This window comes from Neomonachus schauinslandi, chromosome 16 (genome assembly GCF_002201575.2).
Source record: "Neomonachus schauinslandi chromosome 16, ASM220157v2, whole genome shotgun sequence".
NCBI classification, from domain to species: Eukaryota; Metazoa; Chordata; class Mammalia; order Carnivora; family Phocidae; genus Neomonachus; species Neomonachus schauinslandi.
The window spans coordinates 8,631,025-8,644,604 of NC_058418.1; the positions used below are offsets into that span (position 1 = coordinate 8,631,025).

Consider the following 13,580-nt stretch of genomic DNA (forward strand, 5'->3'; position numbering starts at 1 on the left):
AGAGCATAGTTTTAAGGAGGTGACTCAGTGGGCTTAAGTTCTAATTCTGGCTCTACTTGTGTGAGCTTGGGCAGCTTCCTTCCTCTCTCTGGGTCTCACTATCCTCATCTGTAAAATGGGGATAATCTAACAGTCCTTCCCAAATAAATGAACCACATGAACCCTCGCCACATTGATGTGAATCTCAAAACTAGAATATTGGTGAAAGAAATAAGTACTGGAAGAATGAATGCAGAATGAGCCCATTTTTAGAAGGTCCACACACAAGACACACAGCCTATTACTTAGGGATGTGATCTTGGGTCCTAAGAGAATAATAAATAATACATCAAGAGAATGATGAACACGAGGTTTAGGGAGGTAGCTGAGTCTCTCCAAAGACTCCGGAGGAAGAGGATGCGGTTGGCCAGGGAGGGTGGGGGGGCGAGGGGCAGTAGGATAAGTCTCCACGCTGATGGTGGGTACCCGGATGACCACGTAGTTATTATCACTACAACTAGGCAGCTGTGTTTTGTGCAATCTTTTCTTTGTACGATCTAGTTTACAATAAAAATTAGGAAGCGGGGAAGGGAAGTGTTATGGGTTGGACTGCATTCCCCCCAAAAAAGATACGTTTGGAGTCTAATCCCCAGTACCTCCGAATGTGACCTGATTTGGAGGCGGAGTCTTCATAGAGGTAATCAAGTTAAAATAAGGTCATGGGGCGGGTCTTAAACCAGTGGGACTGGTGTCCTTAGGAAGCAGGGAGAGGTGGACACAGACGTGCCCATAGGGAGATCACCATGTGAACAGAGGCAGAGATCAGGGTGACATGTGCAAAAGGGAGGGACAGCGAAGATTGCCTGCAGGCCACCAGAAGCTAGGGGAGAGCCTGGAAGATTCTCGCTCACAGGCTCAGAAGGAACCATCCCTACCGACACCTTGATCTTGGATTTCTAGCCTCCAGAACCAGGTGACAAGCTCTGTTGTTGAAGCCGCTCAGTGTGTGGTGCTTTGTTATAGCGGCCCTAGCAAAGTAACATAGGGGGAATGGGGAACACCTACGAATGGTATAGGATTTGGGGGGGATGACAATATTCTAAAATTGATTGTAGTGATGGTCCCACAAGTCTGTGAACATGCTAAAAACCATTTTTCAAAGGGTAAAATGGGGGCGCCTGGCTGGCTCAGACGGAAGAGCACGTGACTCTTGATCTCGGGGTCATGAGTTCGAGCCCCACCCTCGGTGTAGAGATGACTAAAAAATAAATAAAAATTAAAAAAAATAAGTAAAAGGGTAAAATGTATGATATGTGAAATATCTCAATTACACTCCTATGAAAAGATAAACAGGAAAAAAACGACAAGGCATTCCTTTTAAGGTGCTGTCAACATTCAATGAATTAACCCAACAAATATTTCGTGAGCATCTATCAGCACTATATGCTGAGCTCTGTGATCCGGACAGAAATCCCAGACCTCCTGGGGCCAACCTGTGTACATGTGACATGTGCTTAGCACATGGCAAGTGACTAACAAAGTTTAGCATTTATCATTGAGTGGCGCTGGCCCACCCTTCTCTCCTGAGGTGTCAGAAAAGGGCTTCTGAAAATCGTGGTGTTCCTCAGCCTCATTTCTCCAAAGGTGCTCGTTCACTTATTCATTCAACAAATGTGCATGAATGAACATGTACAATGAAAGGCAAAATAAACAACCTTGGACTACCAAACAGACTATAAACAATGTTAAAACATTAGTGCCAGTATGGGGAAAAAAGATGCAAATTATTTAAGAGACAATAGATTGAGATTTATCATAAATAAAGAGCTCCTACCAATCAGTAACAAAAGGCAGATGACCCAATACTGATAACTCAATGGGAAAAATGGTCAATACACACAAAAGCAAATTATAAAAGAAGTGTCAGCGACAAACACATGAGAAGTGGCTAAACTATAACAGTAATCCAAGAAACTGAAATTAAAAAGCTAACAAGTCATCCTTATTTGCCTGTGGGTGGACTTAAAAAAACAAAACAAAACATGGATAATCTCCAGATTTAGTGAGATTTCAGGAAATGGGTTCTTTATCTTTTTTTAAGGCAACTCGGTTGGCAAGAGGAGATTTATTTTGCATTATACAGCTTTCAGAATTCTTTTAATTGTTGGACAATGGATGCATTTAATGAGAGTATATAAGTAAACATGGTCCAATTCCTCCATCCTAAAATGGGTATGGATACCTACTATGTGCTGGGGGCTGGGGAGACATCATTGAACCAGACAGACCAGGTCTTTATGGGATTGGGGGAGGCAAACAAAAGGGGGCCCAGCTGAGGAGGCAACTGGATGGAAAAGTCCAGATAGTGGGTGATAGTGGGGCAGGGGAGTGGGGAGAAGTGGTCAAGTTCTGGAAACATCCAAAAGGCAGAGCTGATGGGATAGCTGGAGGACCGGATGTAAGAGAAGAGGAGCCAAGGGGACGCAGTGACTTGGGCTGGGGCAGCTGGAAGATGCAGATGCCCTGAAGGAGATGTCTCCCTTGGCCCTGGGGTGCTAATGGGGTGCCGTACCCCAGGAATGTGCTCCTCGAGAGAACAAGGTCATATTCAGTTCTGAGAGTGAGAACGTTTCAGTTTAAAGCACATTAAACAGATGATGAGGGGTCGTCTGAGACCTGGGCAGCCCAGTTTGGCTCCAGAGTTTGTCCTGCTTTTGTTTTTGATCCTTCTATCCACAGACATTTATTGAGCACCTAGTGCGTACCAGATGCTCTAGGGATCCAGCAGGGAAGAGATAGGCAGGGATTCCTGTCACTTGAGTGCCCGTCGTTGTAGGGGTGTTGGACAATAGAGAAAACAAGAAAAAAAAAGTCAGATGGAGCTAAGTGCTAGAGAAAACAAAGCCGGTGTGTGTGTGTGCAGACACACACATTGAAACACACAATTTTAGGTCGGCTGGTCAAGTAGTGACAATTACTAGGAAGAATTAAGTTGGGGATGAAAGAAAAACCCCACCCACCAACTCCATAAGTGGCCCCACATCTAAGTGTCACCGGGCTCGATATGTGGATGTCCCCCAAGGGCCTGCTTCCTCCTCAGCCCCCTTGCTGGCCAGTTGGCCTCCCATCTCCTGGCCCCATGTTGTCCCCTTCAGGTCACCCGAAGTGTCAGAGAAGAACTCTCATCTTAAAGAGGATGGCAAGGGCTAACCTGTCACCTGTCATCTATCCACAGGTGTAGAAGAAGACAACGAGCCTCAATGGAACAGAGCGAGATGCATCTCTGGGTTGGTCCTCTGCCCCCAAGGGACACTGGGCAGGACCACGGGCCCACAGTAATTCTGGTAGCAAACAACAAACGCGCCAGGGCCCTCAGGAGCGAGCAGCCCATGGTGGTCACCCTGACCCACTTGCCTAGGGGACCGGCTCAGGGTCCGGGATGGTCAGGCACAACCAGCAGCACACGTGGGGATGTTCAGGGTGCTTAGGCCGACTGCCTCTCCCAGCCCAGGGGCATTCCTTCCAGAGAGGGAGGGACTTTCTCTCCTTGACCCTGCAGATTCCCCCTGGAGAGGGGACAAGAGCCTGAGCACTAGCTGGGGAGGCAGCAGGGTGAGGGAGAAGGTATCGTCGTGGAGAAGAGCGTAGGGGATGAGGAGTGGCCCCCCGCCCCAAAGATCTATCCACATCCTAACCCTGCAACTTATGAAAGCGACTTTATTGGCCAAAGGGTCTCTGCAGATGTAATTAAATGAAGCATCTCGAGGTGAGATCATCCTGGATCATCCGGGTGGGCCCTAACCCCAGCGACAAGTGTCCTCACAAGAGACGGAAGAGGAGACACGAACGAGAAGGCAGAGGCATAGGCTGGAGAGATGCAGCCTCCAGCCACGGCGAGCCTGCAGCCGCGAGTGATCTAGACCATTCTCGTCTGGAGCCTTCGGAGGGAGCGTGCACGACCCTGCCCACAGCTTGATTTGGGGCTCCCGGCTGCATAATCGTGAGAGAACCCATTTCTGTTGCTGGTCATTTGCAAGAAGAGCCCAGGGCTTCCCGGTCAGATAGCTGGGCTTCAAATCTTGACTCCCCCTCACTTGCTTGTGACGTCAGACAAGTCACTTGGCCCTTCTTTTATTTTTATTTTTATTTTTGAAAGATTTTATTTATTTATTTGACAGAGAGAGACACAGCGAGAGAGGGAACACAAGCAGGGGGAGTGGGAGAGGGAGAAGCAGGCTTCCCGCGGAGACGGGAGCCCCAACCGGGGCTCGATCCCAGGACCCCGGGATCATGACCCGAGCCGAAGGCAGACGCTTAACGACTGAGCCACCCAGGCGCCCTCACTTGGCCCTTCTGTGCCTCAGTATCCTCATCTGGGAAATGGGGCTAATGATAATGCCTGCGTTCTAGAGTTTGTGTGAAAATTGAGTTGAAATGATAAAAAAAGGATTAAAACAAGGTCTGCTGCCTTGTAAGTGTCCGCACGTCATTAGCTTTTCTTTTCTTTTTTTTTTTTTTAAAGATTTTTACTTATTTATTTGAGAGAGAGAGAATGAGAGAGCACATGAGAGGGGGGAGGGTCAGAGGGAGAAGCAGGCTCCCCGCCGAGCAGGGAGCCCGATGCGGGACTCGATGCGGGACTCGATCCAGGGACTCCAGGATCATGACCTGAGCCGAAGGCAGTCGCTTAACCAACTGAGCCACCCAGGCGCCCCCGTCATTAGCTTTTCTTAATATTATTTGCCTTGCTGACCTATCAACTGCGCGCCCTGAGTGCCTGTATCTCTCCAATCGCCTGAGCTCTTGCAACTCCAACCCAGTCTCTCCCTGCTCAAATCGCGTCCATGGCTCCCCAGCGCCCCGGGGACACACTTGGAGCCCACTATCCTGGCCGCCTGGCCCCCACCGCCGCTGCTGAATGACTAAAGAAATGGACGGGTGGGTGGATGGAATAACAGGGGCAGCAGCTCGTCCCCCTGCTTCTCAGGCCGCTCTTGGGCCACTTCCAACCGCATTTCTAGAACCCGCCTCCGCCCCAGTCCCCGCGGGTCCCTCTAACCGTGCTTTCCCGACCCCCTCTCTCTTAAGCCGTCACCAACCGGGCTGCCCACGCGGCCGCGCTCGGCCAGGGCTGGGCAGGCGGCGCTCTGCTGACCCCTGGTGGCCGGGCGCAGCAACGCCGCCTTCTTCGCTCCGGGACCCGTGAGCGCCTAGTCTGTAGTGGGTGCTGGCCGTAGCTTGGCGGGGGCTGGCTCCGACCCCTGGGTTTCGCAGGAGAGTGGGGGTGGGACAGGGTGATCAGATGCACGGGTGTGTCAGCCTCGAGTCGTCCGACCTCCTCTCTCCACTTCCACTGTCCCTGCTCCTGTCCATCCAGCATCACCTTGCTCCCGGATCCTGACTACAGGCTGGGTCTTAACTGATTTCTCCTTTTGCCTCAGGCTTCAGTATGGCTCAGCGCTCTTACTGATTGTTTTTATCTAAAACTGTGGGCCCCGAGGGTTGGTTGGTTGGTTTGGCTTGAGACATTTTTATCTTGATCACGGAGGTTTTTTTCTTTTTTGGTATCCCCTTAAATATCGCACCTGAGGCCCATGTCTCACTCACCTCACCTTGGTCCTTGCCAAGCCGCAATATCACCTCCTCAGAGAGGTGTTCCTGACCACTCTAAATAGCATCCCTGCTCCCCCCAACCCACATCCTTAACTCCTTATCCGTGCTCGATTGACATTCTGGCACACATTCCTTTCTTTGCCTGTTTACTGTGTTTTCGCTAGATGTCAGTTCCCAGTTGTGTGTCCCTGGGGCCTGGCACAGAGTAAATGCTCGGGAAATACGTGTTAAGTGGCAAATACAATTTGAATGAGTAACAAACTGAGAATGATGCTCTTAAAGAAGAGAATGTGTTTTTCCTTGAAAGCAAATGGGTCCATCTTGGTCGGGGAGGGCTGTGGCTGAGGAAGGAGGTGGGCTGAAATCGAAAGGGTGAGGACGAAGGGGTGGACAGTGGGGAGGACAGTTTTCCAGGAGGGGACAGCCCTGCAGAAGGCCTGAGGTGGGCGGCCCCTGGGGAGCAGGAAGGCTGGGAGCGTAGGGGGAGGGGAGGGCTCCCCAGGAGGGTGGGCCGACTGAAATGTTGAGGCTTTCCTTTAAAGGATTTGGGGAGACCTGGAAGGTGTGAAGGGAGGGGTGGCAGGGCCAGATCTGGTTTGAAAAGCTCCCCCTGGCTGCCTGAGATGGACAGGGGTGGATGGGAGGCTGAAGGCCAGGGAGGCGGCTGGGACAGACATCTCCGTGAGGTTCAAACAGGATGGTAGCAGGGAACGTGGAGGAGAGTTGCCCGACGAGAGTTATGTATGTGGAAGGTAAAACGGACCTTGGAGTTGGTCCGGATTGATGGGAAAGGGAGAGTGATATGCGGAGGGCTCCAGGGTTTCTGGCTCGTAGGGGACAGCCGTGGAGAAACAGTCAGGACTTCGGCCGTGGGTGTGCCACGGGCAGGTGGAGGAATGTGGGGTTTGGAGCAGAGGTCTGGGCGGGAGAGGCACACAGGAGAGGTCGGCTTACAGACGGAGAATCAAATCAAGGGCGAGGTTGAGACCGCTGTGATCTACAAACCAAGGATCTACCATGTTCAAGGCAGCTTGGGAGGACATACGGGGGTGGGGGTGGGGGCTCACAGGCCCTGCCCCCAGCAGCTTTCCACTTGGGGGGATGGGGGCTGAGAGGTGCAAGGATACATCTACACGCAACCTGAACATCCAGAGTTAGAGAAAAAGACAGGTTTACGCCAGCACACATATCGAGTACCAACTGTACACTGGTGTTTTTTTTTTAAATAGGACGAGTGCTGAAGCATTTATGGGGAGTCACATGAATCCCCAGGGCAAGCAAAGAATAGATGTTGGGCGAATCATTGTGGGCTTCTAGAAGGATTTCTAGAGGAAGGCCAGCTTTGAGGGGCGCATGAGGGTCTGATGGATAGAGCTGACGTTTGGGGGCGTGCGGACAGAAGGAATCCTAGGCAGAGGGACCGGCACAAGCAAAGACCTGGATGCACGCAGAGAACGGGAATGATTTTGACTGACGCCGGGGATCTGCGGGGGTGGGGGGCGGGGGAGGGGCGGGTGGGATCCAGAGTGAGGGCTCCCAGCGTGGCTGTCAGAGCGCCCACTTCCCCGTGGGCACCTGGCTGACGGAGCACCCAGCCGGCTCCAGAGCTCTGCCGATGGGCGGCGGCTGCCTGGCGCGAGGGCTGTGGGGCCCGAGCTCCGCGGGTGTCCTGGTCCACAAGCCACGTCTGCCACGGACACAGGAAGCGGGGGGGTGTCTTGTACGTTGACGAGTTCTTGCTTCTGCCATAGGTAATGCGGAGCTAGGTCTTCCTTCTGGAGTAACTTTGGGGTCTGAAGATGGATGGCAAGGGGCAAGGCTGAGGGCAGGGCGGCCGTTCAGGGTGTGGGGTTGCCCGTCAGCGTGCAGTGAGCTGGAATGAGGGCCTGTGCCAGAACGGAGGCACCAGGGACGGCAGGGGCACGGTGCACGCGCACCTAGGGAGCCAGCCATCCCTGGAGGCGCTTAACAGACGCTAACACTCCGGGGCCACCCAGGCAGCAAGCCCCCTGCACGGCTAGCACAGCCCCAGACCCCCGGGTTGGGAGGGGCTGAAAGGGCAGGGCAGGGGCTGCTGACTTTGGTGTCCCCTGCTGGGGGCCTGTGGCCACGGGGGTCTGAGTGTTGGGCTTTGGCTAAAGAACCTGAGCTGTCCCCCCCAAACACCTTCTCCTGGGGGTGCTCTGGGATCCCCGTGCCCTGTGGCCAGAGGACGGCCTCCTCCCGCATGCTGGGCCTTGGCTGCGGCTTCTGAGGAGGAGCTGGGGTCCCCACAGGGCCTGAGGCCGTGTCCGCTGCGGGAAGGGCGCTCAGGGCCCTGGCAGGAGGGGCCACCTTCATCTCTCTCAGGTTTGGTTTTTTACAAGATTGATTTATTAACTATGATACATATCACATAAGGCCTTTTCAGTTTTTTACACCATTCCCATTGAGACGAGTACAATACTTTGTAGCAAATACATGATTTTAGAAAACAAAACCAAACAAAACCACCTCAGTCAGAGATGCCTCAGCCGTAGTTGATGGCTGACCATGCACTAATCAGGTTGGAGCCTCAAAAAACCCACAACGTGTTTAAAAAAAAAAAGGTCTGGAAATTAAGCAAACATTCCTAACACCAACTAGAGGATGTCCTGGTTAAAGCCCCTAAAATACAAAGAAATAACTGTTATACTTTCTTTACATACAGTTCTCCACTTTTGCTGCAAAACAGAAATTTAGGCACACGGCCAGACTACTAACACATTTCAATACCATTAATATGCTTTTTTTCTCAGGAAACTCAAAATATTTGTTAATTCAACATATATAAAGATCATTTAACATGTGAAAATACAAGTACCAGAAAAATAAGCTGGCAGCAGCACTATTCCAAATTTTCAAACAAGTTTTATTCCCATACAATCCAGACATTTCCTTTTTTTCTTTTTTTATGTACACAGGGAACAGGATTCTTTTTAATGCAAACAATAACTTAGGCCCTGTCTCGACTACATGAAAGTGTAACCTGACTGCCGTGAGCGCGGGGCCGGCTCCCCAGGAGGGAAGGACCCTCCCCAGCCGCGGCCCCGCCACCTTGAGAGAGAATGGCCTTTCCCCTCACTCTGCCCCCCCTCGCCAGCAGGTCCCAGGCGTGACTCGGTCCGTCCTTGTCCTTTCACCTAAGCGCAGATGAGTGGCTTGAACCTGCCAAGCAACAGGAGGGCGACTCCTCGTCCACCATCTGCGGAGTCAGCGAGGCCCGGGGGCGAGTGCAGTGCCGGCTGTCCCCGTCCGCAGGGCGGCCCCCAGAAAGTAGCCCAAGCCCCTGGGGCTTTCTTCTTTTGGCGACACGGCGGCTGGGCAGTGCTCTCAGTGGCAGCGAGACGGTGTCCGCTCCTTTCTCGGAAACGCCAAAGCAGCGTGGCTATCCTTGCAGGAAGGGGAAGGGGGCCCAGAGGGACAGGGTTTTCACCAACGCAGCATGCTTTTCAAGTTTCGGGGCTGAGGATGGACCGCCCTCCAGGCCTCCCCCCGAGACCAGGGGACCAGGGCCCTAGCGCAAGGCCAGGGGCAGGTGCGTGCTCCAGGCCCCTGCTGCCCAGCACACTGCTCCTATGATGTCGCCCTCTGTCCACCTGGCAGAGCCCAACCGATTCTGCTAGAAGAATCACACCCAGCAGCACGCTTCCTGCCTCGCGGCAGGAAGACCAAGGTGGCAGGAGGGTGTAGAACACAGGGAACAGTACTGTTCCTCAGCACTCCAGAACGTCAAGTGATGGGAAGAACGACGTGACGGAGCGCAGGAATAAATGTGCCGTGTGTGATCCCCAATACGCAACACAGCCAAGAATTCAGGGCGCATTCACAAGGCATGCCGCTCAACCTTGGACCCCCTCCTCCATGGAAGCGTCCGTGTCAGAGCCAGAATCAGCCTTCCGCTCACAACCAAGGGCTGTTCACTTCCACCGAACACGGCAACTATTCTCTTGTGGATGTCGAACATGGGCCAGGGAGAGAGCTCCCGGGCAAACCGCTGTTTAGTCCCGTCACCTCTGCTGACCTGCTCCCCCATTCTGGCCAAGGCTGACTAATGCCTGCCCTTCCCTCGATTCCAGAGCCGCGGGGCTGCTCTCGGGAGAATCATCGCGAAAGCACTCTTCGGAGCTTCACACGCTGGATGGACTCGAGGGGTGGGTAGCATTTCATTTACGGCAGCACATCCCAACACACGCCCCGGCTTGCCTCTGTGGCTCCCGTCCAAGTGCCCATTCGGTCTGGGTGCGAACCCCAGGCCCAGGGCCCCCAACTACCACGTAGGGCAACGCCAACCCAGAATGACAGAGAAACAACCCCCAGTCCTAGTCAGTCTGGAGAAGCAGAAAACTAGAAGCTAGACCTGACAGAAGAAATGGAAACAAGAGGAACCCCTGGCGCTTCCTACCCCCGGTGGCTCTTTCGGGGCATGAGCCACCAGGTCCCTCCTGTGCATCCTTTAAGCCCCAGCAGGACACCGGGGACAGCCAGGTGAAGGGGCTCCTGCGGCTCCCCGAGCTGGCTGGCAGGGGATGCTGTTGGCCCAGAGGCTACCCCAGAGATGCCTGGCTCCCGCCACTTCCACCAGGGCAAGGACACAAAGTCGCTGTCCCTTGTTGGTAAGCCGCCCCTGCCCACACTCCCAGAGAAGTCACCATCTATCTGTACGTCTGTACAGTCTCAGGGATGGGGGGAGCTTAGGGGCTTGGCCAGTTCCTGGGGCACAGCCCAGGCATGCAGGTGGTGGTGGGGGGTGGCAAAGGAGGCGGCGGAGGAAACTGCTCACGGGGGTGGATGGCTGGGGTGATGGGAGGGGGACTGGGCTACTTTTCAGTTCACACAAGGGATGGTGGTCCCAGACCGCCCCCACCCAATACCTGAGGGGCTGCCTCGGAGTGGGTAGGTGAGCATGATCTAGAAAAAGGGAGATTCGTTCAATGGAGTGATTTCCTCACCTGCCCGGGACTCCGAGCAGAGGGGGCTGGAGAGCCAGGGCCGCGGGTCTGCCAACCAGTCACAACCCCACCCGTCACCTTCCTGCCAACCCTGACCTCGAGCATCGGGCACAGAGCCACCAGAGAAGAGATCCCTCACCCAACATTTACATCAACATTCATGTACCTTAGGTTTGTTTTTTGACTAGTGTTCTTAAAAAGAGGTGGTAAAACTTGCAGGGATAGTTTTCCAAGCACCTTATCTTGCCAAACAAGAACTATTAACAGTAAGGTATCCAGCTTATCCAGAGGAAGAAGTCAGCGAGCGCAGGGCCTACCCGACCCTCCAATAGCCGACAGCCAGGGTCTGGGGCTCGAGGCTGTCCCGAGCGAGGCAGCTGTCAGGCCACCCGGCTGAGGGGACCCAGGGCATTGTCGAACCTACCACAGGCGTTGCTTCTTAAAGTGCAAAGAGACCTGGAGGCTGCGTGGCCTGCAGGGCCCCGAAGCCCACGGCGCCTCCGTGTCAGGCTTCCCGGTCGCAGAGGCCACGGCCCGGCCACAAGGAGTGGGAGGGCAGCCAGTATCTGCAGCAGCCTTAGCAGGATCGCTGCGTTTGGGGGACAAAAGGTGGGGCATGCGAAGGGTTCTCCAGGGGTCAGTGGGAAGGCCAGGAAGCCGAGGCAAAGGCCATTTCCCAGGAAGGGCTAGGGAGGGCCACACGCTGTGTGTGACAGGCAGGCTGACTCTGACAGATTGTGACTTTTGTCCCTCCAGGCCCTCCTAGTCCTGGGAGCACAAAGGTTGTCCCCATGCAGGAACGGGCCGACCACACTTCTTCACACATCGCCCACTTCCCATGAACACCCCTGGGCCGGCGGTGGTCTGCGGCCCAGGATGAAAATGACTCCACTCCAACAGCAAACACACTAAACCAAACGCCAGGTACACCCAGCGTCCCCCCAGCTGCGCCCTCTCGAAAAGGCATACCCCCACGTGCACAAGCACTCACACACGCACGCGTACACCCGCACACACCCAGACGCACACAAGAGTAGTGTTCCCACAGCACTGTAGTGTCTTCCAAAGCAGATCAGGATCCAGGCTGGTCTCCCAAGCTCTTCCCACCAAGGGCTTAAACTGTCTTCTTGGGGAAAGGGGATCTGGTGACAGGCTGTAAGCGGGACCCCCACAGCTTTTCTGGCCACCACCCTTGGGCATCCTGGTTTCGCTGTGACCACCTTCTTGCTTCTCTGAGAGGTGGGAGGAGGGGTCAATCCTGAGGTCTGTAGTGTCTTCCTCTTTCTTTTGTAAGTTACTGGGGATTTTTTTCCACGTTTCTTCCAGTGTTCTTTGTTTTACAGGGACTGTATCCCCAAAGCCTGTGAAGTGGGAGGGGGCGTGTGGGAAGCAGAGGGGAAGCCCCACACTCATGGTCCCGGCACACAGCCACCCTCCCTGTTCTGACCTGCCGGGCCAGCACCCCCAGCACTGTACCTTGGGTTGACAGAGCTGTGGCCTGTGTGTTCCCGGGGAGGCTACTGGACAGGGGCTCACGTAACAGGGGTGGGGGTGCCGATATGGAAGGTGGGAAGAGACAGATGAAACAGACGGGAATTGTTCTCAGCGGGGGCTGCCGGCCCCACCCCGGGGTGGCCCAAATCTCGGAGCCTCCTCCCGTTGGCAGAGGCCAGGGCTCTGTCCAAGCAGCGGTGGATGCCCCGAGGCTGGTATGCGGGGGCAGGTGGGGGAGGTGCTCTGGGAGCAGTGAGTGTGAGGAGGGCCACGGGGGCCACTGCCTGGCCAGTGCAGTCCTCAAAAGGGTCCAAGTCAAAGGGCAGGGCGCCCCCTGGCGGCTGCGAACAGCTCCAGGTATGCAGCGCCGGGCTCAGGGGGCCTGACAGCCCAGCCCACGGTAGACTGGGGCTGGTGCTGGCGCTGAGGTCTTGAGAAGGTAACAGGGGAGAGGGGACACTCTCCCCACCCCTATCCCAGTGGACCTGGTTTTGTTCAAGGCCAAACGCCACCCCGTGGAAGAGAGAAGGTCTCCTTTTGCCCCAGGCCTTGGTGGCTCATAGCGTGTGTTCTGCTTGAAGCTGGGAGGGGAGCAAGGCCTGCATGGGGGACTGGGGGGTGGGCGGAGGGGACTGGGGGGGTGATGGCTGACTCGTGACAGGTGTGGAGGTGAGGAAGGGGACGGTGGAAGCCACTGCAGAGGGGGAGCTGGGCGTGGCACCAGGAGGCTCACTGATGGGCCGATTGTGGAAGAAGAAGGGGCACTGCTGGATGAAGAGCTCAATGATTGTCTGGTAGGTCCGCGTGGCCGTGAGGGCGTCCATGGTGCTGAAGTCGGGTCTCATCAAGGTGGGCCAGAAGCAGATGGAAAGGTTCTCACTGGTCATGAGATTCACCTTGTTGTTGTGGCTGACTCTGTGGGGGACACCAAACTCACGGTCAGAGCGCCTTGGATGAGGCTCTCCGCCAGCAGGGCCCCTGCCCTGTCCCCTGTGTGCTCATGGTCACCGTCACCCCAACTGCTCTCCCTGCCCACTCATCCACAACCTGAAAACAGAAAAGGCCCAACCACAGCTCTCTGTGGCCTAGCCTGGAAGTCGAAGCCTGAGACCCTCTGTGGCCAGTCCTCTGCTCCCGTGTCGCCACTGGGTCAGCCCCTGAGGAGTGGCTCTGGGGTCTTGGCTCATGGGATGCCCTCCACAAACCCCACGGGTAGATGGTCTGCCTCAGGGACTCTCGTCCAGACACCAAAGTGTGTGATGCTGCTCTGGCTGAACAGAGAGAGAGTGTGTACATCCTGGGCTAGAACTCCATAAAACACCACTCTGCCAAGAGAGGAACAGGTTTGCCTGGAAAACCAACCTATTCTGTCTGTGAAGAAATCTGGGAAACAGTCCGCTGACAGACTTCCTACCCGCAGCTCCTGCACTTACTCGACAGGTTCAAGTTTCTTCACAGCATCCCCATCTTGCCCAGTGTTTTGTCACACACGGAGAGGACTCTGGGCATGCTCGGGGCCGCCTG

General features: G+C 54.8%; 1 protein-coding gene across 1 annotated transcript in view; it reads right to left on the reverse strand.

Annotated features, from left to right (window-relative positions):
- Positions 1-11,847: 11,847 nt before the first annotated feature.
- ARHGAP35 (Rho GTPase activating protein 35) overlaps positions 11,848-13,580 on the reverse strand; it is a 122,467-nt gene continuing 120,734 nt past the window's right edge. Inside the window, exon 7 of the mRNA XM_021681351.1 lies at positions 11,848-12,971. Within this exon, the coding sequence (XP_021537026.1) occupies positions 12,614-12,971 (358 nt within the window). The 3' untranslated portion in view covers positions 11,848-12,613. The remainder of the gene's footprint in view (positions 12,972-13,580) is intronic.